General features: G+C 56.1%; 7 protein-coding genes across 7 annotated transcripts; 3 read left to right on the forward strand and 4 right to left on the reverse strand.

Moving 5' to 3' along the window:
- Positions 1-68: 68 nt before the first annotated feature.
- Positions 69-1,691, reverse strand: B0T15DRAFT_200333 (uncharacterized protein). Its single transcript, XM_062862563.1, has 2 exons — positions 1,527-1,691; positions 69-1,327 (listed from the first exon to the last, which is right to left on the reverse strand). The coding sequence occupies exon 2, from the start codon at positions 1,300-1,302 to the stop codon at positions 247-249; it is 1,056 nt and encodes a 351-aa protein (XP_062721299.1). The 5' UTR covers positions 1,303-1,327; positions 1,527-1,691; the 3' UTR covers positions 69-246.
- Positions 1,692-1,806: 115 nt separating this feature from the next.
- On the forward strand, positions 1,807-6,053 carry B0T15DRAFT_532573 (uncharacterized protein). Its single transcript, XM_062869318.1, has 3 exons — positions 1,807-4,228; positions 4,508-5,281; positions 5,346-6,053. The coding sequence occupies exons 1-3, from the start codon at positions 2,028-2,030 to the stop codon at positions 5,710-5,712; spliced, it is 3,342 nt and encodes a 1,113-aa protein (XP_062721300.1). The 5' UTR covers positions 1,807-2,027; the 3' UTR covers positions 5,713-6,053.
- Positions 6,054-6,758: 705 nt separating this feature from the next.
- On the reverse strand, positions 6,759-8,485 carry B0T15DRAFT_485123 (caspase domain-containing protein; the record flags this gene model as incomplete). The annotated part of the gene is made up of 7 exons (XM_062866276.1): positions 6,759-6,796; positions 6,832-7,001; positions 7,084-7,522; positions 7,690-8,058; positions 8,115-8,205; positions 8,256-8,346; positions 8,406-8,485. 7 exons carry the CDS (start codon positions 8,483-8,485, stop codon positions 6,759-6,761), a joined length of 1,278 nt encoding a protein of 425 aa, XP_062721301.1.
- Positions 8,486-9,978: 1,493 nt separating this feature from the next.
- B0T15DRAFT_200465 (uncharacterized protein) lies at positions 9,979-12,539 on the reverse strand. Its single transcript, XM_062862564.1, has 2 exons — positions 12,418-12,539; positions 9,979-12,036 (listed from the first exon to the last, which is right to left on the reverse strand). Exons 1-2 carry the CDS (start codon positions 12,440-12,442, stop codon positions 10,238-10,240), a joined length of 1,824 nt encoding a protein of 607 aa, XP_062721302.1. The 5' UTR covers positions 12,443-12,539; the 3' UTR covers positions 9,979-10,237.
- Positions 12,540-13,855: 1,316 nt separating this feature from the next.
- On the forward strand, positions 13,856-16,306 carry B0T15DRAFT_200533 (uncharacterized protein). Its single transcript, XM_062862566.1, has one exon. The coding sequence runs from the start codon at positions 14,052-14,054 to the stop codon at positions 16,029-16,031; it is 1,980 nt and encodes a 659-aa protein (XP_062721303.1). The 5' UTR covers positions 13,856-14,051; the 3' UTR covers positions 16,032-16,306.
- A 1,131-nt stretch (positions 16,307-17,437) lies between these two features.
- Positions 17,438-18,539, reverse strand: B0T15DRAFT_398440 (uncharacterized protein; the record flags this gene model as incomplete). Its single annotated transcript, XM_062864955.1, has 2 exons — positions 17,438-18,394; positions 18,465-18,539. The coding sequence occupies 2 exons, from the start codon at positions 18,537-18,539 to the stop codon at positions 17,438-17,440; spliced, it is 1,032 nt and encodes a 343-aa protein (XP_062721304.1).
- A 2,323-nt stretch (positions 18,540-20,862) lies between these two features.
- B0T15DRAFT_493684 (putative peptidase family-domain-containing protein) lies at positions 20,863-23,322 on the forward strand (the record flags this gene model as incomplete). The annotated part of the gene is made up of 3 exons (XM_062866962.1): positions 20,863-21,234; positions 21,357-23,118; positions 23,192-23,322. 3 exons carry the CDS (start codon positions 20,863-20,865, stop codon positions 23,320-23,322), a joined length of 2,265 nt encoding a protein of 754 aa, XP_062721305.1.
- Between the last annotated feature and the right edge of the window lie 334 nt (positions 23,323-23,656).

Consider the following 23,656-nt stretch of genomic DNA (forward strand, 5'->3'; position numbering starts at 1 on the left):
TGACGGTATCTTTCCGGCTCTAGAGCATCAAAACCAACATCGAATCCGTATCGGTGGCGTTGAGTTCCACAACGATACCCCGTCAGGAAGCGACACGGAACGCGCGGATAGCATGATTAGCAAGGGAAAGGGGATAATCAAGGCAGGCCTCCACGGGCTGTGACGACAATCAAGTGCGCAGGTGGACGGATGTCCATAGATTCCCACCATCATATAACCACATGTTTCATTCAGTCCGCTATGCCGCTATCTTCGCGTCAATCCGGATTTTCTCGGCGTCTCTCTCTCCACTAGGCCTTCAAACACCTCGTCTCTCCGTAGCGTCATCCGCAGCAGCTCTGCCCTCAGGCTTTCCAGTTCCTGCCTCGCCTGCTCCGTGTCCGGCGGCAATCCCTGGAACGCCTTGACCTGGGCATCCAGGTCCTTCTTCTGTGCCAGAAGCGACAGATAGCCCTCTTCTTCCTGCCGCACCTGCTCTATGCTCGGCGAGGGCAACCCGCCGACCGACCTCGCCAGCGACGCGACCTTATCACGCAGCTCTGGCAAGCGAGTACAAAGGGCTTTGATACGTCGTTGGGTTTCCAGGTTCTGGATGGAGAGGTTGGGTGGCGGGTGGTAGTTCCCCATTGGTGCCCGAGACCCTTCTTCTTCTTCCGCTTCCCCTTCTCCTTCTGCATCTGATGGGTCACGCTGATGATGGTGAGGATGATGGGGTGAAGGCGGCCGTAACTCGGCCGACAGTTTGGAGATTGCTTCTGCTTCGCGCGAGATGTAGTCTGTGAGAGTGCGGATGCGGGATATGGTTTGCTCGAGTTCAGCGGATCGGGTGGAGAGGGAGATGAGCTCTGAGCCTAAGGTGGCTGGCGTCGGGAGGGGATTGCCGATCTGCAGTGCGAGGGAGGCCATGGCGTTGAGCGCGGTCTGGCCTTCCCGCGTAAGCGAGGATTCCAGTGAGGTTAGGATGGCCTGGCGGGCGTCCTCGAGGGCGTTGTTGCTTATATGGTCTTGCGAGTCCTCTGTTCGGGTCGCATCTCGTGACTGGCCGCGAGCTTTGAGTTGCTGCAGCGTTTCGGCCTCGAGGCGGGCTATGAGGGCTCTCTCCTCGTCGGCCGCTTCGTTGGCTGAGGCGAGGGCAAGTAGTACGCGCAGTGTTTCGGCATTGCGCTCGAAGGGAGGGGGACCACGACCAGGGAACTTGCGTCGCAGCCAAGTGTCGACATAGGACCAGTCTTTGGCGGACGAGGCGGCAGCGCGTGCCAACGAGGGCGAGAAAATGGCGGCGTTAGGTGGTAGATGGGCCATTCTCAAGAAATGGAGTGGTAGTCCACTGTTGCAAGATGGAATGAGAGAGAGTTGTGTTTTGCGTATGAGATGCTTTGTGCTGTTGAAACCGAGGCGGCTTCAGCGGGCTGAGTGAGTGAGATGTCACGGTCACTAAGGGAATGCTAACAGTTGATGTGCAAACTTACAAGGGCAAAAGGAGACAAGTGGGGAAAGATTAACTGCAACTAGGTGAATGAGCTCACAGCAAATTATGATTCTAGCCGGAAGCTCAGAACCTGGACATGAGAGGGAGAATGGATGATACTTGAAAACATCAATTTGCAAAGGCTGTCACGTATGTCTTGCGGACGGCCTGCTGTCGAACGGTGTAAGTTGGATTTGACCTTCTGAATCCGGATGTGCAGCTGAGCGGACACAGGTGGACCAATGTGGTGTGGGGGCTTCGAGGTGAAGTGGCATACCCCACAGCAACCGAGTTGTTTATTGGTCAATCCTCTGAAAGTAAACAAACCCTTGCTGGATCAAAGGCAACCTCGACACGTCGGAGCATACTGTACCAGGACGCGACGCCTCCACTACAGTAATGTCGCATCGGACATACCCATTGCACCGCGCTTTCTCTATGACGACAACATCTTCCTCCTTGCACGCACATTCCGATAAGGACACGGTTTTCAGGAGATAGTCATTTTTCTAACACGTATTTGTGTCTTTTCCGTCCACGGCGTGACGTTTCAGCCATCATGGTGCAGCCTGGCATCAACGGGCTTGACACGCCACGGACTAACGTGGGGGACGCGACTTATCTCAGTCGCCAACCTAATTTCGATATTTCTCAAGAATTATCTTTCCAGTCACCGTCGAAAGACGCAAATCTACTGCAACAACTGCGGAACGGTGGCCGACAAAACCTGAAGACCCCGCGGGGGAGCCGCGCGCCCTTTAACGACCGGCGAAATCTTCCCGCTGGCCTCGGCGGTCCCGAATTTACTCCACTGCTCAAGTCCGCGACTAGGAATAGTGCGAGACGTTATGGTGGTGGCAAGGAGAATCCGGGGCGAGCCACACCCGGCTTCCTCGCTAAGATCGACGAAGACATGACGCCTATGCCGGCGGGCGAGACCAGCATGTATGGCGCTTCCCGCAATACATCGTCCTTCATGACCAACACACCTCTCCCAGAGGTGGACAGCAGTAGTGCCGCTTCCACGCCTCTGGTTATGAGGAGGCGTGAAAACGGCAAGGGGCCGCTGGAGAACGGGAGTCAACTTTCGCTACGCGAGCAACAGAACGTCATCGATAAGATAGAGAAGGAAAATTTCGGCCTGAAACTCAAGATCCACTTTCTGGAAGAAGCATTACGGAAAGCCGGCCCTGGGTTCAGCGAGGCGGCTCTTAAGGAGAACACCGACCTGAAGGTGGACAAGGTGACGATGCAGCGTGAGCTGCAGAAGTACAAGAAACATCTTACCTCTGCCGAGAAGGACCTCGAGAATTACCGACAACAGATTCTCGAGATCCAGGAGAAGGCCAAGCGGAAGTACGCCGATGAGAGCCAGCGAGCCGAGATTGAGCGGCTGCGGCAGGCACTTGAAGCGAAGGAGGCCGAAATCGACAACCTTCATCGGCAGCTGGAAGAACAGGATGAAGAGGACGAGATTGAGCGGTTGCGGCAACAACTTGAGGCGAAAGACACGGAAATCGACAATCTTCATCGGCAGTTGGAAGAGCAGGATGGGGAGGACAGGATTGAGAGGCTCCAGGATGAGATCGACGACCTGAAAGCAGACCTTCGGAGAAAGGACGACGTTATAGCCCAACACGAGGATGCGGTCGAGGACGCGCGACAGGAACTTGAATCGAAGGAGGCCGAAATCGAAGATCTTCATCGAAAGCTGGAGGAACAGGAGGATGGAGACAAGATTGAGAAGCTCCTCGATGAAATTGACAAGCTCAAGGCGGATCTTCGGAGAAAGGACGATACTATCGCCAGATATCAGGACGAGGTCGAGCAGGAGCGACAGGAAAAGGGACACGACGCCGACCGCCTGCGCGAAGCCAAAGAGACAATGGGGGAATTGGAGGCCAACGTACGGCGCCTGGAGCAGCAGGTCAAAGACTTGAAAAAGAAGCTTCAAGATGCACTATCGCAGAAGGACCGAGCTGAGGCTGACCTGGCCGAGTTGCAGGAAGAGTTGGCCAACAAATCCGTCGTCACTAAAGGCCTCTCTCGCCAGGTTGAGGAAAAGGTCGCCCGTCTGCAATCCGAAGTTGAAAGCGCCCGACAGGAGTGTGCATCTCTGGAGGAGGAGCGCTCTGGTCAACAAAGAGAGATCGATGACTTGAGGGCTAAGCTGAAAGACGCCCGTGAGGAACGCGACATTTCCGAGCGCCTCCGGCGATCTCTGGAAGCAAAGGTGCAAGCGGAAGTTGAGAAGGCCCGGCAGGAGTGTGACTCTCTGGAACAGGAGCTCTCCGCTCAACAGAAAGACGTGGATGAGTTGAGAGCCAAGCTGAACGAAGCCCGTGAGGAACGTGACAATTCGGAGCGCCTTCGACGGTCTTTGGAGGCAAAGGTGGATGGGGCTTGGCGGATGGAGATGGACGACGTCAGGTACCAGCTCAAGGAGGCCAGGGAAGAGCGTGACTCAGCCGAGCGCATCCGGCTTGCTCTAGAAGCCAAGTTGTGTGAGATGGACGATGTCAAGCGCCAACTCAAAGCGGCTAGGGAAGAGCGTGACGCAGCCGAGCGCAACCAACGATCGCTAGAAGCCAAGTTGGGTGAGATGGATGACATCAAACGCCAGCTGAAGGAGGCTAGGCAGGAGCTGGACGCGGCCGAGCGTATCCGGCCGACGTTGGAGTCCAAGTCAAGCGAGATGGAGGATATCAAGCGCCAGCTCAAAGAGGCCAGGGAAGAGCGCGACTCAGCCGAGCGCATCCGGCGGACACTGGAAGCTAAGTTGAGCGAGACGGATGATATTAAGCGCCAACTGAAGGAGGCCAAGCAAGAACGCGACTCCGTCGAGCGTACCCGTCTATCGCTGGAAGCCAGATTGAGTGAGATGGACGATGTCAGGCGTCAACTCGACAAGGCTAGGCAGGAGCTGGACGCGGCGGAGCGCATCCGGCCGACTTTGGAATCCACGTCAAGTGAGATGGAGAGCCTGAGGCGTCAGCTCCAAGAGGCAACGCAAGAGCGAGATTCGGCAGAGCAGATCCGGCTGACATTGGAGTCGAAGCTCCGTGAGCTCGAAGATGAGAATCTCGTGCTTGAGCAGGCTTTTGAGGAAGCCCAAACCGCGGCCGAGGACGCTCGCGCTGCCGCGGAGCAGTCCGCTGCCGCGCAACAAGCGACGTTCCAAAGGTACAAGCAGAAGCTCGAGAAGTACAAGCGGGAGCGAGATGAACTCGCCAGCACTCTGCGCGACCAACACAACAACAGTACCCACAGTAGTGTGAGTGAGATGGCGGCCGAGGAACGCCGTGACCTGCACAAGATGCTTCGCGAGTCGCAACTAGAGGCCGACAGGCTTGACCGTGAACTTCGCCAGCACCGCGAGGCGCTCGAGGAGCTCATGGGTGTCGAATCGACTCTCCGTAAGAAGCTTGAGCGAGCACGCAGCGAGAGGGCCGCATACCGCGCCAGCGCCGAGAAGCTGCAGAAGGACGTCAAGAAGCTGGAGGTCGAGAAAGACAAGGCTCTTGCGGAGGCGGAGGCAGCGACTGCTGCGGCTGCGGCTGCGGCTGCGGCTGCTGCAGTGAACGGGGATCGTGCTCTTGTCCATGTCTCGAGGGCAAACAAACACGGAGTCGACACCGACGCCATCATCCGAGCCGCCGAAGCCGCCGAGAAAAGGCACGAGAAGGAGATACGTGGTATGGTAATGCAGCTGGAGTGGCTCAAAGCATGCTGGGACCGCGAGGCCAGGTTACGCAGTGACGTGGCATATGCGAAGCGATACGTGATGATGGAGGTCCAAATCAGGGATGCATGGTATGCTGTTTCCTTGCCTACATTATCTGTTTACTGGCTTCTCGGGACTAACCCAATCCCACAGCAACAAAGCGGATCTAGCAATCATCAACCGTATCCGCGCCGAAATCAATCCGTCGGCCCGTGCCGCCTCCAAGCTAGGCCAACGCGCCTCGACCCGCGGACTCGAACCTTACGCGGTCGTGCCGGAGAAGCGGAAACGGCAGCATAAGCAACTGCAGCCGCAACGGTCCAGGCTCCGCCTTGCTCTCAACGCAGTGCGCTTCATCGTTCGCACACAGCTGTACGCGCGCAATTGGGCCAAGAACGACAAAGTCCGCCAGCGCTTGCTGGACTGCGTTGACGGTATGGAGAGAGAGGAGAGGATCCGTAAGATGAGGGATCAGTGGCGGGCCGAGGTGGCGAGGAAGACCTTGCCAGACCAAAGTTGAGAGAACGTCCTTTTCTGCGTGTTGTCTTGTTGTTTGGGTTGGAGTCTGGTCGGGTTCATTCCTCAACGTGCTAAAAGCGGCATGGCTGGTCGGTACTAGTATGCAACATCGGGCATGACTTTTAGGTGGGCAAGGCACAGCACTTGGAGACGGTCGTTCTGGCATAAGGTACCTTATATATATTCCGGGTTGGGGTTGAAGGATTGGGTTGCATTGTTTGTGTTACTTTGGGTTCTCAAGAGCTAAATAAGCTGCTTGGCGTGGAATTGACATTTCCAAAGTTGTGTCCAACCGATGAATCGAGCTCACATCTGAAGAAAAAGGGTATTATCACACTGGTAAGGCGACATGGCGCTCCGTTAGGTGTAAGGATTCGTCCAATCACTATGGAAGAGCTTGCCTCTCCTGACAGGGCTGGCAAAGCGGAAGCCCAAACTTTACAAGACGGCGAGGGGACCAATCTGCGAACTCCCACTTGTCGTATACCTTACTGTACCAACGCCACGTCTTGGTCATTGTATCAGGCACCAATACTCAGCTCATGACCCAGATTCGTAAGATCGCCTCAGAAAAAAGGGGTCAAGGTCGTCATCGTGGTCCACCTAAACTAAAACCTTAGATGCCCTAGAAGAAACTCAAGGTGCGTTTTCCTAACCAGCCGCCCCCGTCCCCTCCATGATTCGTAACCTACAAGAGAAAGCGACATGAACAACCAAACCCCAATGGAGAAAGCCGATTATAATGATACTACAAATATGAAGATACCCATGCCATCCATGCAGCCAACACGACAAAGCGACCGACTCTAGCCTAAATCCGGTGACAATAGAGCGTGCGGGAGAAAGGGGGTTGGTTCGTTTCGTTCCATATTCCCACGATTCCTATCCAAGAGGGGGGGCCCACCCACCGAGATTGCCACCCGATACTGTCGACAAAGAACAAACGAGACCTAGACGATGGGCCTTGGCGTATAGTATATACATCACATCACGAACAACAAATTTGTGTCTGTCCGCCCGTGAAAACCGTCCATGACACCAAAAAGGTCAGCCGCAATTGCAAACTTTGAAGATTTTGGGGCCGGCTGTCGCAGGGGTGTCTTGGAGAGGGGGAACTTACCGAGAGGATGGCTACAAGAGAGCTGGGGCTTCTGCGTATAGCGAGTCTGCAGCTCGTCGCGAATGCTGTTAAGCAGCTGCACATAACTCTGTTGCGGATTCTTCTTGAGGGCCGTGATGAAAGCCCAAGACATGGCCCCCGTAGCTTGGGAGGCGATGGTTGCGTCGGCTCTGTGGATGATGACAGTTAGTGTCAAAACGAAAGGGAGGAAGAAGCAGGGGTCGGTGCGGTATAGCAAGAAAGACCACATACGACGTCTGGTCATCCTTGCTACCAGAGAACATGATGACGTCCGCAGGAGATGTTTTGATGGCCATTGCCCTGGCATGGGCATCATCGCTGGTGCTAGCCTTCTTAAAGAAGCCGACGATATTGCTGGCGACACCGCCGAGATCGCCACGGCTATACGCGGATACGGCGCTGAGCAAGCCTTGGCCGGCCTCCTTGGCGAGGTTGGGTTCTTTGAGGATGCCCTGGGTAGAGTAGATGTAGGGCAAATCGAGCGCTGTGCCAGAGTGGCATGAGTCGAAGATGGCTGTTAGGCGCACGCCTGCCTGTAGCGGGCGCACCATGATGCGGTGCATCTCGTCGTCGGTGATGTGGCCAGTCTGGCGGAAATCGACCGGGTAGATGACCTCGTCATAACCATCTTCTTCGTCGCCGTCGAGGTCCTTCGTTTGCCCACCGTGGCCTGGCAGTACGTCAGCAAATCGGGTCTCGCGTAGAAGTAGGAACATTTAAAGAGAAGATAAATAAAATAAATAAATATAATAGTGAAGAACAAAAAGAGGAAAAAAAAAGGAAAAATAAAGAAAAATAAAGAAAGAAGGACGAGAAAAAAAGAGTGGAAACACGGACCGGAATAGTGGAAGAAGAGTGAGTCGTTGGGGCGAGCGTCCTTGACCAGCCAATGCATGGCCCTCAGAATGTTCTGTTTCGTCGGCTGGCTCATGGGGTTCTGCTGGTCATCGGTGAGAATCACCATGTCCTCCCGCTTGTAGCCGAAGTTCTCAACGAGATAGGCCGACATGTTCCTGACATCGTTGATACAACCCCTGAGCTGGCCACGCTGGTTGAAATAGTTGATGCCGATCAACAAAGCCTTCCGGCGCCCCGTGCACTGCGAGTATTGAAACTGAAATCCATGTGATCCATATCCGTAGTGCTGTGTCGCCTGGGGCGGCAGCGGAGGCCCGCTGTAGGATTGAGTGTTCGCCGCCGGCATGCCTGTTGTCGGTCAGTCAGTGCCTTGATTGCCCCCTCCACGCTAGGGCCATGCTCACCAGGTCTCCCATAGCTGTTGGGGGCTGGGGGTGAGGGATGATGGGTTGGCGGTGGGGCATGATACCCTTGGGGTGGAGGCTGGAGATAGTGCTGATTTAGTTCCGCGATGTCTTATGTCCAAAGGTGCGCTCTGTACGAACCTGGTGGTAGCCATAGGATGGCACCGGCGGCTGATAGCCATATCCGGGAGCGGGTGCTGGAGGCGGTTGCTGGTACCCATAGCCTTGGGGACTTGAAACCCGTGTCAGTCTCGAGATATCCCAAACTCACTGGGGGACGGGTGGCCGTACGGATAGTAGCCGCCGTACTGCGGCTGCGGCGGAGGAGCATATCCGCCGGCGCTGTAACCCGCACCTGGGTACCCAGACATATCCGGACCGACTGTCGACGGTTGTATCAGATACGAAACGAAATGGAAGATTGGCCGGCAGGTAAACGGCCGAAGATGGCCTCACGAGGCGGACAGGCGGCGGGGTGGAACGGCGAGTGCGGAAGAAGACGAAACTATCGATAACGACAATTGGATGGTGTGTAAACGTTCGTTGGAGCTCGTCGTAAAGCTCGTCGGGGAAGTCGACAAGGAAGCTGCGGGGCAAGCAAGGTAACGAGAATCTCTTCGGAATCGAGTGGTTTGCTGGAGCAGATCTCTCAAGTCTATCGAACCGCACCGATCAGCATCGTGCTAGCATGAATACATACAGCAAAAAGGCAAATGTCGTGTTGACGGGCCAGAAAAGTGAGTGGACGCGCACCCGAGGGAGCGGTCAAAGTTGAAGGGCAGGTTTGGGCTCTGCGAACCTTCCGTCACTCAGATGGGTTGGACAACTCACAGGCAGGGGGGACAAAAGCGGCTTAGGCCGGAAGTTAGCGGCCCGCAGCCCGAAGGTTTAGGATGCTCGGCGGTCTGGATGATGTTCAGTAAATGGCGAGGGTCATCTAAGGGCGTTTTCCACGAGTGCCTCAAAACCATGTGCCGCCCTATTGAAGGTGCAAATCCCGTGGTTAGAGCGAAGTCGCGGGCGGGAGCAGAGTGGGGTCAATTGTCCAGCTCCCGACGATTGGATATCGAACGGTGGAGACCGGGGAGCGATCGCGCCAAGACATGTGGCCTGCGGATCCCGAGTGAAACAAAACCGAGGACAATTCCCGCCTTCTCAGCTGTGGACAGTATTCTTAAGATGAGGCCCGTCCACACACGCAATAGCTGCCTGAGAAGTTTTCAGCTGCCTTACCTGAAGGTTCAGGTCGCCGAGGAACTTTGGGCGCAGGGAGGTCGTCGCCGACGGCTACTGCCCAGCCGCTCTGGTCTATCGGAACGGCGGCAAGGCCAGGATCGGCTACCTCAGAATCGCCGTCTTGGCTAGGCAAGATACGAATCCGGCCTCAAAAAGGAAGGGACCGTACCTAATACATTGGAATCTCGTCCGTCGCCAAGTGGTAGACATCCAGCAGTACGGAGCTGTTCTCAGGTTAAAAGCCACATACCCCGTCCCTTCCTCCGCCGGGACTCATGTTGTTGTCATTGTTTTGGATCTTGCGGAAACTGTGCCGACCAACTCGTGCGGTAGCAACGACGTCTCTGTAACAAGTCCCAGATTAGATTAGTCCCGGATATCACAGCGGCTCACCATTGGTGGGTGGTTTACAGAGGATTGTTAGAGTGGGGCTGCTGAAATCGTATCACCAGCCATTCACGGCGTCCGCGAGAAGCAAGGGTTAAGAGAAGAGCTTTGTGCTACAAGTAATATCAACAAGCCTGAGGCTTCTTCATGAAAAAGATGGCGCAGGTTGAAGGAAAAGAAGGAAAGATCCGCAGCCGATACAAAAGTCTGGAAGAGGGAGCCATGTTGAATCTCCTGAGCACAATTTTACACTGGGTTGTGAAATCTGGTGTCATCAATCGTTCACTGTACTGAGTGAAAGCCCAACGTTGTATGTAGTGCCCGGCGAACCGGATGCATCTCGTCGCCAAGGACGTCAAACTTGCCGTCGCTGAACCGCTCGACAATGTTCCGCGCGACCGCCACGCATAGAATTTCTCCCTGCCGCCGGCTCTGCTCATCAATTCGCTCTTCCCCGAACCCTCCAGCAAGATGAGCCCAGCGTGTTTTCCACGGGCGAATTAGGCCCCCGTCATCTTGACGTCTCCCTGAGTTTGCTCCTTCTGCTCGCTCACACTTTCTCCCTCCTGGTTTTCGACGGGCTGCTCTCGCATCATGTACGCCATCATACTCCAAACACATTGCATCGCCCTGACCCGCTCCTCCACCTTGAAGAAGTCAAACCAGGGGCTCCTCCAGACCTCTAGCTTACCCCAGCTCCTCCTTCCCCGGCCACTCTCACTAACACCGTCATTATCAGGCTCCCCATCCAACACAGCAAGCAGCCGATCCGGCACGCGCACTCTCACGATGCTGATATGGTGAAACAGCGCACTGAGAACGAAGATATCGTCATAATCGGCTCCCCTTGCGCGGCCGATAGCTTCGTATCTGGTTTTTTTATCCCAGGTGGCAGCCGGCGGACGAACCATGCGGTAATTGTCGTACATGGGGTGATTGCCCGATTTCTTGAGGCGTTTGGCGCCTTTTGATGAACTACTGCTTTCGCTTCCGGGCAGGGAGGAGGGGCGGGAGAAGGGTCTTTGCGGCAGCGACATTGCTCCCCCCCTGGAAGAGGAGGAAGATGATGGCTGTGGTGGGGTCTCCGGCGGTGGCGCGTCCTTGTCGCCGATGGTCTCGTCCGCGTCCACCTCGCGGCCGATAGGCCCGCCTGGGCCACCGCCCCAGCGGGGTTTGGTGCACCACCAAGCGTTTTCACCGATGCGCTTCTCGGTGCGACCCTCGCGGGCACGGTGTTGTGCGGTAATAAGGGCAGCAACGAGCTCCCGCGCCAGGTCTAGGGTCGATTCCCGGTCTGCGACTGGCGAGGCAGCTTGGGATCCTGCCGAGTCTGTCGGTGGGAAAGAGGTCGTGTGCCTCGCGCTCACAGCTGCTACTGGCCCTTCAACTATGCCGGCACGGGCGGATTCACGGGTGTTTGGGCTTCGGAAAATGAAGGTGCATCCAGACGAGAAGTAAGAGCATCGCGCCGCGCCGGTTGGGGACTTGGATGTGATATATAGCCGCGGCTCGGTGCGAGGTGCCGAGACGTTACACGTGAAATCGTAGGCTACTAGCTTCAGAAAGGCTGTGATCATGTTCTGGCGGTAGTCGGGCGGCATCTGATGGCCAGCACCGGTCCGGTAGAAGCCTGCCGCGTCCGAGGTATCCTCAGCGGTCTTACCGCTCTCGGCGGCGGCGCCGGTGGCTCCGCTCTCCCAGTTGCTCTCCGCAATCTGGTCATTCCTAGGTTCAGGAGACGCTGGCTTCGAAGTATCTTCCCAGAAAGCGGAGAACATTTCTAAGTGGCGGTAAAACTCATAGGCATTTCCCAAGCGCGCTTGTGACTGCCCCTTCGGTGCTGGCAGTCTACGGATAGTGCGGTAGGCGGCCTCGTTATCAATGGAGAGCTCTCGTCTGCGTTCCAAATATGTCTGGCAGCCAGGCGAGAGATTGCCCGTGTTCAGCCGTTTTCGCGTACTTTCATTCGTAGCATGGACCTCCTCGGCGGAAAGAGCGTGCCACGCCTCAAAATCCGGGATGAAGGCCGGGTCTGGAATAAGCTGAGTCGGAGCGGCATCCGGGACCACCTGCACGCCGAGAGCCTCGAGGTGGGACATGGAGACTTCGGTGGGTCGCACAATGGTTTGCAGTACCGAAGTAAGTGGCCTTGTCGGCTTGCTGGAGGCCAAATCCTGGGCACTCGAGTCATCGTCATCGGGGACTCTTGGATGGCACCGGGGTAAATTGATGGGCGTGGGCGGTGGAACGTCCTTGGGAGGCGCCCTCGCCAAAGGCGCTGTGGCAGGGGTTAGGTGAGCTATTAGATCAGAGAGCAGATATTTACGATGCGTGCGTGCTAGATGATTATCGGCCAGACGAGCACCCGAGGACGATCACGCGGAACAAGACAAGAGAGGACGCATCGACAACCAAGACGCAGTGTTCCACATAAACGATCCAACGCCATTGACAAAGCGGCTGTCATGCCCGGCCTCGCGAGTACTAGCAGCCGTCTGAATTCGACGAGCCAACAAGCAGCTGATGCTGAGCCAGCACGGCAGGTACGGTGCGGGCAGTAGCTTGAGCTGGTGGTGGATTCCACGTGTCGCGCCATATTTACCCGCAACGATCCCGCGGGGTATCGATACAGCGTGAAGGGACCAAGAGAGGGAACTGCGAGAAGGAACGTCCAACTTACTCATAAACGCGATGTTCCCGAACATCCTGAATGGCACAAGGCGACTGATAGCGCCGCCGGTTGGAAACGGGGGCCGTTCGAGATCAGGGGCGTTTACTGTGTAGGTTGTCGTGCGCACCAGAGCAGGAGTACTTGGGGTGTTGGGAGGAACGAGCGGGCGGGTGACAGACTGACAGTCGATCGCCGGCAGTCCGCGCTGTGTAACCTATTCGTGCACCTTCACAAGTCGTACAGACATATCCGTGAACGGCTCCTACGGCGGCCGCTCGGGGATCCAGCTCTTGGAACGACCGTTAGAGGTAAAACTGAAAGCCTCGGGTCGTCTGGTCGTGAGCGGAACTTGGGAGATGGCGAGCGGAGCGGGGCAGTCAACCTGGGAACTTCGTTGGCAATGCAGGCAGGAATAGCGACCCGAATTTGGGCCGTGCCACCCTGGAGCCGGCCCCGGCTCAGTCGGCGGTCGGCGGAGAACCCCCAGATCACATACGGGTACGCTGCGTTCTTGTCGTTACCGGTGCAAAACGTTGCTGAAGAAAACGGACTGTCACGATATTCCATAGAAGATTCGATAGTCCGTGCAGGTGGGTACGGAGTAGGCAGTGGGCAGCAGAATGGGGAGGGCATCTCCCCCGTTCAGGCTAACTATGTACATAGGTGTCTTGATAACCGACGACACTCTCATCAGAGTGCCCTGAAAGGAGCCAAGCCTTGTTCCTTCAACAGATATAAGCGTAATAGACCGGGTCAATGTTGGTTGACTCGTTCAGTCGAACGACGCGGACGCCTTTAAGATGTTGATCTTTTCGAACCACCAGGGCATCGCGAGAGAGGGATGACGAGCGCAAGCATGCCTCGTACTATCATAGAACGATCCCACCCGCGATCTCCATCCTCCTCGCAGCCGTTTGCATCAGAAGCGTCGCAGGACAGGGGTAGCGCAATCGCAGACGGCAGTGGCGGGAACCCCTGTCGAAGAGCCTCATGAACCGGTGTGGAACCGACTCGGGTGGAGTGGCCCAACCCCCCCCCCCTCTTTCCTCAAGCTACTTTCAGCCAATGAGAGCTGACGCTAGCCCCTATTTCCGGGGACATCAAACAACTCTCCTACCCATGGGCGCCCATGCTGCCGTCGAAACGCGATGTACGGAGCACTACCTTACCTTACCAGCCTGACCCGACTTGTCCAAGTCACACTCAATGGCTGAGTGCCATCATGGCTTCACTTGACACTGCTAGAGCCTAGGGCGCACCATCCGTGCCCCAGGTTGTCCCGCCAAGTCCTCGGTCCCCTGCGATGTCTGCCTCGTCATTGCTTCCCAATGTCTCCTTTTGTTCTTCCTCCTTCGTCGTGCCAATTGCCTTGTCTCTGTCGCCGGGACTTTGATGCTGAGCTTAGCCGCCAGCTGTTTTGGCCGCTGTCCTCCTTTGACAGGAGATCCTCTTCCCCCTCTCTTTCGGGGAAATCTTGATGATTTCCGTCATGACTTAGACGGCCCTAGTGGCCATGCATATCCTATATTTCTGATATCCGATTTTAAGTTCATGTCATTGTTTGTGTGTTATCACGGCCTCCTCGATCGTAGTGAGTGGACTCGCCAAAAAGGGCTTTAACGGAAAGCGGTTGAGATTCGGAGATGGCGTCGAGTGGCCTGCCATCGGGGGCCTTCTTGACCACTCTTCGAGGCCGACGATGCACCGCCATCCCGAAGGCGGCGGTCGCGATAACGGGTGGGCAGAGTATTACCTTGGAGACCACGATATCCGACTCAGTCAGCACCGCCCTGGTGGCCACAGCAACCAGTTCAGCCATAACAGCAGCCAGGCCGACGACGGGTTTGGCAGCAGCGCCAGCGGAGGATGCGGATGCAAGTACCGCGGTCGCGGAACAGAGCTCAACGAGTACGACGACTCCCTCCTTGGCCATTACCACGAGCATTAGCCCTGGCCCTGTGGCAGTCACGCAGGCTCAGGACGGTGACGTGGGCCCTTCGACGCGCCCGTCCACAACCTTCCTAACCCTCGTGGGCGTGACATCTTCACAAGCGTCTGTTACACAGAGCAGTCAAGCTGATAGCAACGTAACAGTACCCACTGCGGACACGTTATCTAGCTCACCCACTGCAGATACATTAGCAACTTCTTCACAAGCACGCCCTGCGGACACTACTTCTCTGCTGCCCGAGGGCCCAGCAGCCAACCCGCTTCTCAGCACCATTACGGTACCGCAAACACCAACCGACAGCGTCGTTGCCGAAGTCACAGGCGCGACATCGGTTACTCCGACCCCGGATTCGGCCTCCGCGCTAGACAACAATGCGGTGCAGTCGACTGTGGCCGTGGCTGGCGCTGTCATTGGCGGTGTCGTTGCTATCAGTGTTTTAGCATTCCTCATTTGGTGGTGGAGGCGCCGGTTGCAGAGGAAGCGGAGGAGCACCCTTTTGACGCCACTTGATGTGGGCTCGTCCTCCGACCGCGACGAGAAGGGCGGTTATGTTATCTCTAGGGGGAGCATTGGCCCGACACCAGTGACGGAGAAGGTCAAGGCTGCCCTGGGCCAGAAGTTCAAAAGGATTCGAGGCCATATCAGGAACAAGACAGCACCTTCCGTGGATCTGGATCGTGGTGCTTCTCAGTTTATTGACCAGGTCAGCGCCGGTCGCGACAACTCCAGCAGCATGTGGGCGAGGCTGGCGAGCAAGGACCGCCTCAACGATTGGTGGTCAGAACTCGCTGGAAGCCTAAAGTTCGCCCGGCGCAACAAAAGCACTCAGGCCCGGACTTCGACGGTCATACAGAAGAATGCCGCAGTGAGCTCTCAGCCCGACTTCCTGACACTCCTGAAGATGGGAGACCCAAAGCGCGACCACGAAGACCAGCGGCGCCGTGCCAGCATGGCTCGCTTGAACGGCAGCACCAGCTCAGCGGACAACTTCCTGGGTGGCCTCGATCTCGATATCAGCAACAGCCAGAGCGACGACCCCTTCAGCGATGCCAACGCTATGGCCCATACTTCCGCCCAGCCCCCGCCCCTAGCAATAGGCAGCAAAGCAAACCCCTTCAGCGACGCCAACGCCATCCGTGATCCGGCCCCCGCCGTACCCAAACCTGCCACCTACGTAGCCAACATCCGGCGTTCCCGCACCAACAGCTCCGCCGCTCACCGAACAAGCATGCATAGCAATCGCGACAGCGTCGGCAGCCTAGTCTCTATGGCGACCGCAACGACAGTCACAAATGCGCGCAACAAATTCCGCTCTGACCCCTTCGATCTGGAGCGCCCAGAGCTTCTCGGAGGTGGTGACAAGACAACAGCCGTAACTACTAGCTCTCCGGCAAAGGACGTAGACATGGACGTGCAAGAACCCAAGTACCCACCCATGACGCGAGCCCGCATAGACTCCTACACCTCCCGCTACTCGGAGTACTCCAACGTCAGCGCTGTCTCCAGCATGGGCGACTGGAGTGACCCGGGCCCGGATGTGGGCCCCGCTGCGGCACGGTCTCCCACCCAGCAGTTGAATGAGAATGGGAATCGAGCCGGGTCTGTGCAGGGTGGGAAGAGAGTGGGCGGCGGCAGCCTGGGTAGTTTAGGGAGTGTTGGGAAAGCTCTGTGATTCTGGATCCGCTCAATTGTAATCTCTTGCTTTGGACCGCAACGTCTTGTTCGCTTGTACAGGCGGGTGTGTTGTACGACTTCGAAAAGAGGGGTAGTGTAGGCTACGGGCGTGGGAGTCTAATGCTTTGCTGCATTGCACTGATGAAAAGAAAGATGAAATGTGGGAATGAGGGAGGGGGAGATCTAAGGATGGATACTTGACACTCGCTTGACTAGCCGAAGCTCTGCCAGTGCATGAGAATATAAACAGTTCATCATCTTCGCCTTGACTGGATAGCCCACTGTACTCGGTCCCATGGAACCTGTGTCAAGGCCGGGACAAAGCCTTCGGCTAAGGACTAACTCTAATCGAGGATTTGTTGGTACTTCATATTCTTCTCCTTGTCTACACAGGCACTACTAATCAAGCTGACTCTGACTCTGACTCTAACCACGAGTATGCTGTCCCTGGCGCGTGGTAGTAGTAGTCCTGGCGGCTCCCGAGTCCCGACTATCGACATCTCGGTCAACATCGCAGCAGCTAGCAGTGAAACGGCGCACAACTAAGGTAGGCAGTGTGAATTTTCATATAAGTGCTACTCCTACCATCTCAGAAAGAGCAGGCTTCCCGCATTGAGGACGCTCGGGGCTGTGATTCCAGATGTACCGAATCCATCGACTTGTACAACACATGTACACCTCATGGATGACAACGCCTTTTGATTGGTTGTAACCATCGGCTCCAGCCAAACGCGAACCTTTCTCGAAAAAGTCGCGCACACGCGTCCCAACCGCGTTGCGTTCCTCAACAACCAATTAGATTGGCATCCAAGCCTCATCCCTCTCCAACCAACAACCCAGGTCAACCAATACGCCCGCTCCAGATAATCAAATGCGTCATTCCCGCCCTGTTGGTGAAACAAAATGTTTCATCCGCTTTCATCCATCGTGCACAAGGGTATTGCATTCCTTGAGGCGTGCTCACACCTCCTTTCCTGGGAGGCTGCTCTCACGCAGACCCAACTCGATTCCATCTCAATTAAGCAAATAGACCGTTAAACAAAGGAAGTTGTGTCGGTCCAGACTCTCGTTCGATCCCATTATCTCTCATGGGTATTTTGGTGATATCAATAGTGCTGCTAGCAAGAGCTGGCGGTGATATCGGTGAGGCGACCTCCTTGCGATTGATTAAGGCTGTGGTGGTGGGAGTCGTGGGACAGGGCTGCCGCTCGAACGGTTCCAAATGTAGACACCAACGGGAAGACGAAAACAGAAGTGAAGATCAGGCGGATGATCGGACGGAAGAAATATTGAACGGCGGCAATGATGTCTCGCTTGTAGTGGACCGAGAGGGAAACATCCTCGAGGTCAAAGGGTGGTTGCGGGTGCAGCCCGAAGGAAGGCGACACTAGTTGCCCTTCTTCCTCAAGAAGGCATGTCATCGAATGTCAGCCGTCTTCTTGCCACGCTCCGTGGTGTTTTGCCCCCGGTTAGGTTGACGGGTGTCTTCCAAGGCTTTTGCGCCGGACTGGGAGTCATGTGAAGAAACTCTGCAAAGTCGAAGCCAAGACCCGGTGTTGCTGGGTAAGGGTTGCCACCGCCAGGGGTAGTCATCATGGACGACGGGAGTGCCAGCTTGTTCTTCGGTGGCGGTGTCGACGGAGGATCCATCCTGTTCCTGGGCGGGTTGGCGGGTGAGGGCGAAGCTGCCAGATACAGAAGCAAATCCGCACCCTCCTCGCCAGACTTAATCTCATTCACCTCCGGCCTATCCCTCGTCTTCTTGATCAGGTTACGGCTGCGCATTGGAGGCGTTCTGGGCGGCGATACATGGATATGGCTAGCGTGGAACGAGTGCAGCGGGAGGTCGTCCTCGTCATCCGAATTGGTTGCGTAATTTGTCGACGTAAGGACTTCATTGATTTGTCTCGATCCCGAGTAGAACGACAGATCAGGGCCAGTCGACGTTGTGAAGTGCTGCTGCCGCCTCGGCTTTATGGGCGACGACTGGGTGAATTGGTGGTGACTAGAAAACGGCCTGTGCGCAGTGGGGGACTGGCGGAACCGCTTGCTCGGACTCGAACCTGCTTCATCGAAGGAGGCCAAGTAGGTGCGTTTCCTGTGACCGGTGCTGCCGCTGCTGGACCCAATGGCATCCGAAAACAGCGGAGCTTTGAGCGGCGAGCTCATGAGTGTCCTGTGCGGGTATGGGAGATCAGAGGCACTCGAGGATGAGTCGGACAAGATATCGCCGTCTTGCAGCCGTCTGCGGCGCATCTCCTGTTCGAACTTCGGCTCGATCATGTCTAATGTCTCATTGACTAGGTTATGTTTCGTCTTAAACTGGGCGAGGGCGAGCCGATGTTGCAACCTCCTAGCCATCTGAGGCGAAATTGCTGGTCAGCCGAACATCTCTCCCTGGCACCGGCAGGGCAAAAGAAGTCTGTCTTACTTTGCTGATTTCGGCCCTCTTGAGCACTCTATCCGCCACAGCCTCAGGCTGTTTCTTCAACGGTGACGTCATCATCTTGCTGGCAAAGTGAATGCATGCAAGAAGAAGCCGAGTCTGTTCGAAGGGCTGTGGGCGGAAGGTCGAGGCAGAGAGAAGTCTAGACCTGGGGATGATTGGACCGATGATGGTGAGAGCAGGCGCCTAAACCTGCAATGAACAAGGGAGAGCTGCCAAAGTATGTACAACCTGAAGCCTTTGGCACCAAACGACTGAGGAGCTGCACAGCAACCAAAGCTCAGGCTGCTATCCAGCTGTTATTCTAATCCGTTTGCGCAGGTGCTGAGGTTTGGGTGCTGGTGTCGGGGTGGGTGGTAGGAGGCAGGAGCAAATTCACATTCCTGCGGAAACCGGTGGATTAACGTTAAGCTGAGCGCCGGCCCACTGCTTGCTCCGGTGTAGCGGCACAGGGCGAATGGCGGCAGCTTGCCCAGGCGTGCTGCCAGGGGTGCTCTGCACGCAAATTTGCTGGTTGCATAGGTGGTGCCTTCGAAGGTTCCCAGGCAGCTCAATTCACCATTGGGCTGTTCTCCACTGAACAAACAATAGCAAGGGGAAATATTCCTTGCATATTGCAGCTTAGCTTCGGCCGCTCCCAGTTCGGGGACAATTCAGCTGGTACCTACCTAGCTGTACACACAGCACTAGAAGAAATGTACATCTGTACCTCAAGACTACCAGTGGCCCAGGGCATGGCAACTTGTTGTCGTTTAAGATTCCATTTTGTGTTGGGTTTGGGGCAACGATATCATAACATCACTCACCGAGTATGGATGTAATATACCTAGGTAGCTTCTGGGGTTACTACTAGTAGTAGTTACAGTTACAGGCCCCACAACCACTTGATGCGAAAATGCTTGCTTTTGGGAGCTTTGGCAATTTATTTTATGGTATGAAATGCCGGTCGAGATTATGCTACACCACATCTTGATATAGCGTGATAGGTGTAAGTATGACACCACTAGATACATACCTACCTACCTAGTACAATACCTACATAGATACCTAGGCACACAGTTGATACCATACGGATACAGGACATACCTACTCCTTGAAGTTGCTTTCACCATAATATGAATCAGCGCCAGCACTAACTAGTGGCCATCTCGATTCTCGACGGTTTGTGGTTCTCGTATTCGCAGCTTCTGTCTCTACACCGCACACCACCGCGTCAATGCACTGTTCCAAGGTTGCCGTCCGGGACACTGAACTTCTCGTCCATATGAGAATGGTGTTGGCTATTCTTCATCGCGACGGCCTAGTTACGGTATTTATGAACTCAGTCCAGAATTCATGTTGCAGTTTGAGTACGAGTCTGCAAGAGGGAAAGGGTCTCCCCGGGTTAAAAGCCCATAGCTCCTGACCAACACAACATCGTATTCAAGCCCGGCCTAATTACCGCTTCCCTTACCGGTGGAGAGATGTCTTCACCTTACTACTACACTAGTGTACAAGTACCTACACTAAGGTACCTACCTATGTGGTATATACACCCGTGTCACCCGTCGATGCTCCCGGGCCATGGGCCTCCATTTTCTCTCCGAGCGCTCCTTCACGTTCTTATATCACGGGCAGCAACCGGGCGCAATTGAAACGATTTAGGTCAAGGCGTGCCGCAGGCTTCGATTTCCTGTTTCGAGCTGAGCCACTTCCCGGTTTCACCGTTCACAATTCCTGCTCTCCAAGCATCCGAATTTCTGTGCGATCTGAAGGAAGTCCAGATTACACTCCGCAATCGCTGGAGTCGTGGGTCATCTCGTTGCCCTGGCAGTGCCTGGTCCGCTCCTGCCCACTCTCGCTGATCCACCAACGGATAAGAGATCCGGTCCGATACATTCAAAGTATCCATTGGGCCGTTTCGGTCAACGGTAACTACTAGGTTCAGGAGGATAGGAGAGGTTTTATAGTGCTGCGCTGGTTGGAACACGGCAGTCTGGCCCGGCGCTCTTATCGTTGCACAGCACAGGCCGCCGGCCAACCACCGAACCGACGACAGGATGGAATAGGGGCCAATTTGAAGATCTTCGCATACGTCATCTCTCGCCCGGAAACACGGCCTTCCCCTGCTGCTCATCTGTGGAACCGCCTGGACGAGCCACGATCGAGAGGGCGATAACAGGCCTGGTACGCCGTTCAAGTTCTTCACACAGCGTTGTGACACGAAGCTGCCATTTTTGCTTTCGGCTCGTTTCACGTTCACACGGCATTGACTGTGTCTTTTTTCCCTTCTTTTTCGGCCACTCGGGCTCCAGAGACCTTTGCAGTCGCTTTGGTCTCTTTTGGTAGCACGTTGATTGGGCCTCTGTGAGCACGAAACGGCAATTCCTACGCCAGCTGCATTATGGCTCCATCGTTCTTGAATTTCAAGGAGTTACGGAGACGGTCGAAAGCGAGCTTCAAAACCGAACATTCCACAGATGAGTCGAGCGACATCAGCAACACCACGACTCCTACCAGCGGCTCCTTAACGCCCCCATCAATAGCCGCGCAGTCGGATCCGGCCTTGCATCTACAAGTCAAAGACCAACCCCGGCCTCTTTCCGCCGTTACAGCCCCCAGACCGCAGCCACATCCTTATCCCAATGGCGGCAGCAATCGACACAGCGTCTCGGGCATGGCCGGCTTAGGTTCCCCAGTACCCGGTGCAAGGAGCTCGGTGCTCTCGGTTTCCCAGTATTCTCCTCGGATCACAAACGTGGCAGATGGCTCGTGGGTGAGTAACATGCCGGCGGGGTCATGAAAGGTCACGGAGGCTGCCATGTTCTGGCAACGCCACCCGTGTAAAACGTGTAAATCTGAGCTGTCTCGCGATGAATTGCTAACAGGGCTTATCAGGTCTATCAAAAGGTCCTTCTGGTTTACGGTACGATTGGAGACCCATCCCACCACTCAGTCAGTGGGACGCTCACCGTGAGCCGGCTCGACGACAACTTCCCCCCTGTTTCATGGCCGGTGTGCGATTCCCACTTCAAGGCGCTCGTGTACCTGATGCCCGGGGCCAACCGTCTCCGGTTCGACTTCTCCAGCCCGAAGCTCTCCAACAGCGGTTCCTCCAACCCCATCCACGCCTCTTACCTGACGGTTCACATGATCCCGCCTGTCGGGGCGCCTCCGCTGCAGCTGGCCATCCTCATGGCAAAGGACTCCCCCGGCACTTACGATGCAATCCCTGCGCGGATCGAGCGGGAAGGCAACGGATTGGAGACTGCAGTCCGCAAATTCCGCATGGCCGCCTACCTGTGGCAGGCGTTTACGGCCGAGCAAATGTGGCGCAACAAGCTCGGCCGGCGCACCTTCAGGTTCGAGGAGGAGTGGACCACCGGCGCGGCAAACCACAGAGACCTGGAGTACGGCACTCTTCGATCCGAGGCGCGAATCCACGTAATCCGGACCGAGAAGACGGTGGCTGAACTCCGGGATCTCAACCTGGCACAGCAGAATACAAGCGCTAGTGACGCAGGAGGGCTCTACGGTATCACGGCAGATGCGGTACGCGACTACTTCAAGCCGCTACCGGGACAGAAGCTATACGTGTCGGTACTGCTTCTCGATGCCCACTGGGACACGAACTCCAAGACCATCGTCGGGCACGCCGCCCTCGGGGGCCAGGTTGGCGATCTGCACCTGGGCATCTTCGGCTCGCACTGCTTGCAGAGCTACCCGTCGAGCTTGGAAGAAGTCGTGCCCGCTTTCACCGACTGCACGCCGACAGACACGAACTACGTCGGCAACGACTGCAACGATGCCGGGAGCTCGTGGGAGGCGGCCAACATCGGCATCGGCGCTCATCTGCACGAGACTGGGCACCTGCTTGGTCTGCCGCATCGGGAGAGCGGCGTTATGGCGAGAGACTACGTCAGCCTCAACCGAGCCTTCCTCACACGCGAAGCCTATTCCACCCGAACCCGCTCCCGTGGCGGGTCCGTCTCGCAGGAAGACGAATGCACCTGGCACCGCCTCGACTGCCTCCGCTTCCGCAGCCACCCCTGCTTCCGCCTGCCCAACGACCCCGTTCTCAGCCCGGACGACAGCGTCCAGGGCTGGCCGACAGAGGGCGGCGTCCTGACCGTCACCGCCGCCACCGGGGTAGCCTACGTCGAGATCTTCGCCGAGGGCGACGACGTCTGCCGCGCCTGGGTCGAATACCTCCCCGACGGCAGCAACGGTGGCGGCAGCCCGGCCATCCAGCGCATGATCACGCTCAGCGAGCCGGACTTGCGGAGCCGACTGCCGGAGGGCAACAAGCGGAAGGGACGACTGCGGATCTCGGTCAAGTCGCATGGTGGCGGCTCACTCGAGGTGGAGGACTTTGGCAAGCTCTGCTCGAGTAAGGCGGCCTGTCTGAAGATTCCCAGCGCGCTGCCGGGAATACCCAAGACAGCCTTCAGAGGGAAGAAGCTGGGCGCGTCGCAGATGGAGGGGTCTGAGGCGCACGAGGTTGTGTTCACCACCGTCTTTCGACACGACCGGGTCCTGTCTAAAGTTGTGTTTTATCATGGGGCGGCTGTAGATGGGCTGGAGTTTGTCTATGATGATGATTCGAGGCAGCTGTTCGGCAAAAAGGGGGGGAAGGAAGGTGGAGATACCTTTGAGTTGGGTAAGAAGCAGCGTCTCCTGCGATTCGATACGGGATGTCGGATGTCCTCTTCCCGCTAACGTTTCTCGGCCAGACGTCCGTCGCGGCGAGTATATCACGGGCTTCTTTGTCCGCTCCGGCTTTTGGATTGATGCCATCCAGGTCTTGACCAGCCTGGGCAGGAGATCTACCTTGTTTGGTAATGCACATGGTGGTGATCCGTAGGGTTCTTTCCTGTTCCTCTTACGTTTTTGCATCCATGGCACTGACCAACAACTTACAGACACACTTTGATACCCCCGAGAGGCTACAATATATGCGGCGTTACTGGCAGCTGTGGAGCTTGGCTGGATGGGTTTTCCGTCATTTACGTCAAATGAGGAACTAGCATACGCTGCGTGCTGCCTCCGATATGGCAGCGGCATATAATAATACATCTAATGTTATTGCATCTGGCCTACTGCGATGAACCAACGAGGATGTATTGTACAATACCATACACCTGTTTGAAGGACTGGCTGTGACTGCTCTTCATCCCGAGTGCTTTGCCCACCTGCCA

This window comes from Chaetomium strumarium (genome assembly GCF_033439665.1).
Source record: "Chaetomium strumarium strain CBS 333.67 chromosome Unknown B0T15scaffold_4, whole genome shotgun sequence".
Lineage (NCBI taxonomy): Eukaryota > Fungi > Ascomycota > Sordariomycetes > Sordariales > Chaetomiaceae > Chaetomium > Chaetomium strumarium.

What these genes read in the sequence shown, in the direction of transcription:
- B0T15DRAFT_200465 (XM_062862564.1), bottom strand. Translation starts at nt 12,442, where the DNA reads ATGTTCGGGAACATCGCGTTTATGA. An exon ending in CGGGAACATCGCGTTTATGA is followed by an intron (nt 12,037 to 12,417) that starts GTAAGTTGGACG and finishes CTGATCTAATAG; the next exon opens with CTCACCTAACCCCTGCCACA.
- B0T15DRAFT_532573 (XM_062869318.1), top strand. Translation starts at nt 2,028, where the DNA reads ATGGTGCAGCCTGGCATCAACGGGCTTGACACGCCACGGACTAACGTG. An exon ending in GACTCAGCCGAGCGCATCCG is followed by an intron (nt 4,229 to 4,507) that starts GCGGACACTGGA and finishes AGAGCAGATCCG; the next exon opens with GCTGACATTGGAGTCGAAGC. An exon ending in GTCCAAATCAGGGATGCATG is followed by an intron (nt 5,282 to 5,345) that starts GTATGCTGTTTC and finishes CCAATCCCACAG; the next exon opens with CAACAAAGCGGATCTAGCAA.
- B0T15DRAFT_200533 (XM_062862566.1), top strand. Translation starts at nt 14,052, where the DNA reads ATGGCGTCGAGTGGCCTGCCATCGGGGGCCTTCTTGACCACTCTTCGA.
- B0T15DRAFT_200333 (XM_062862563.1), bottom strand. Translation starts at nt 1,302, where the DNA reads ATGGCCCATCTACCACCTAACGCCGCCATTTTCTCGCCCTCGTTGGCA.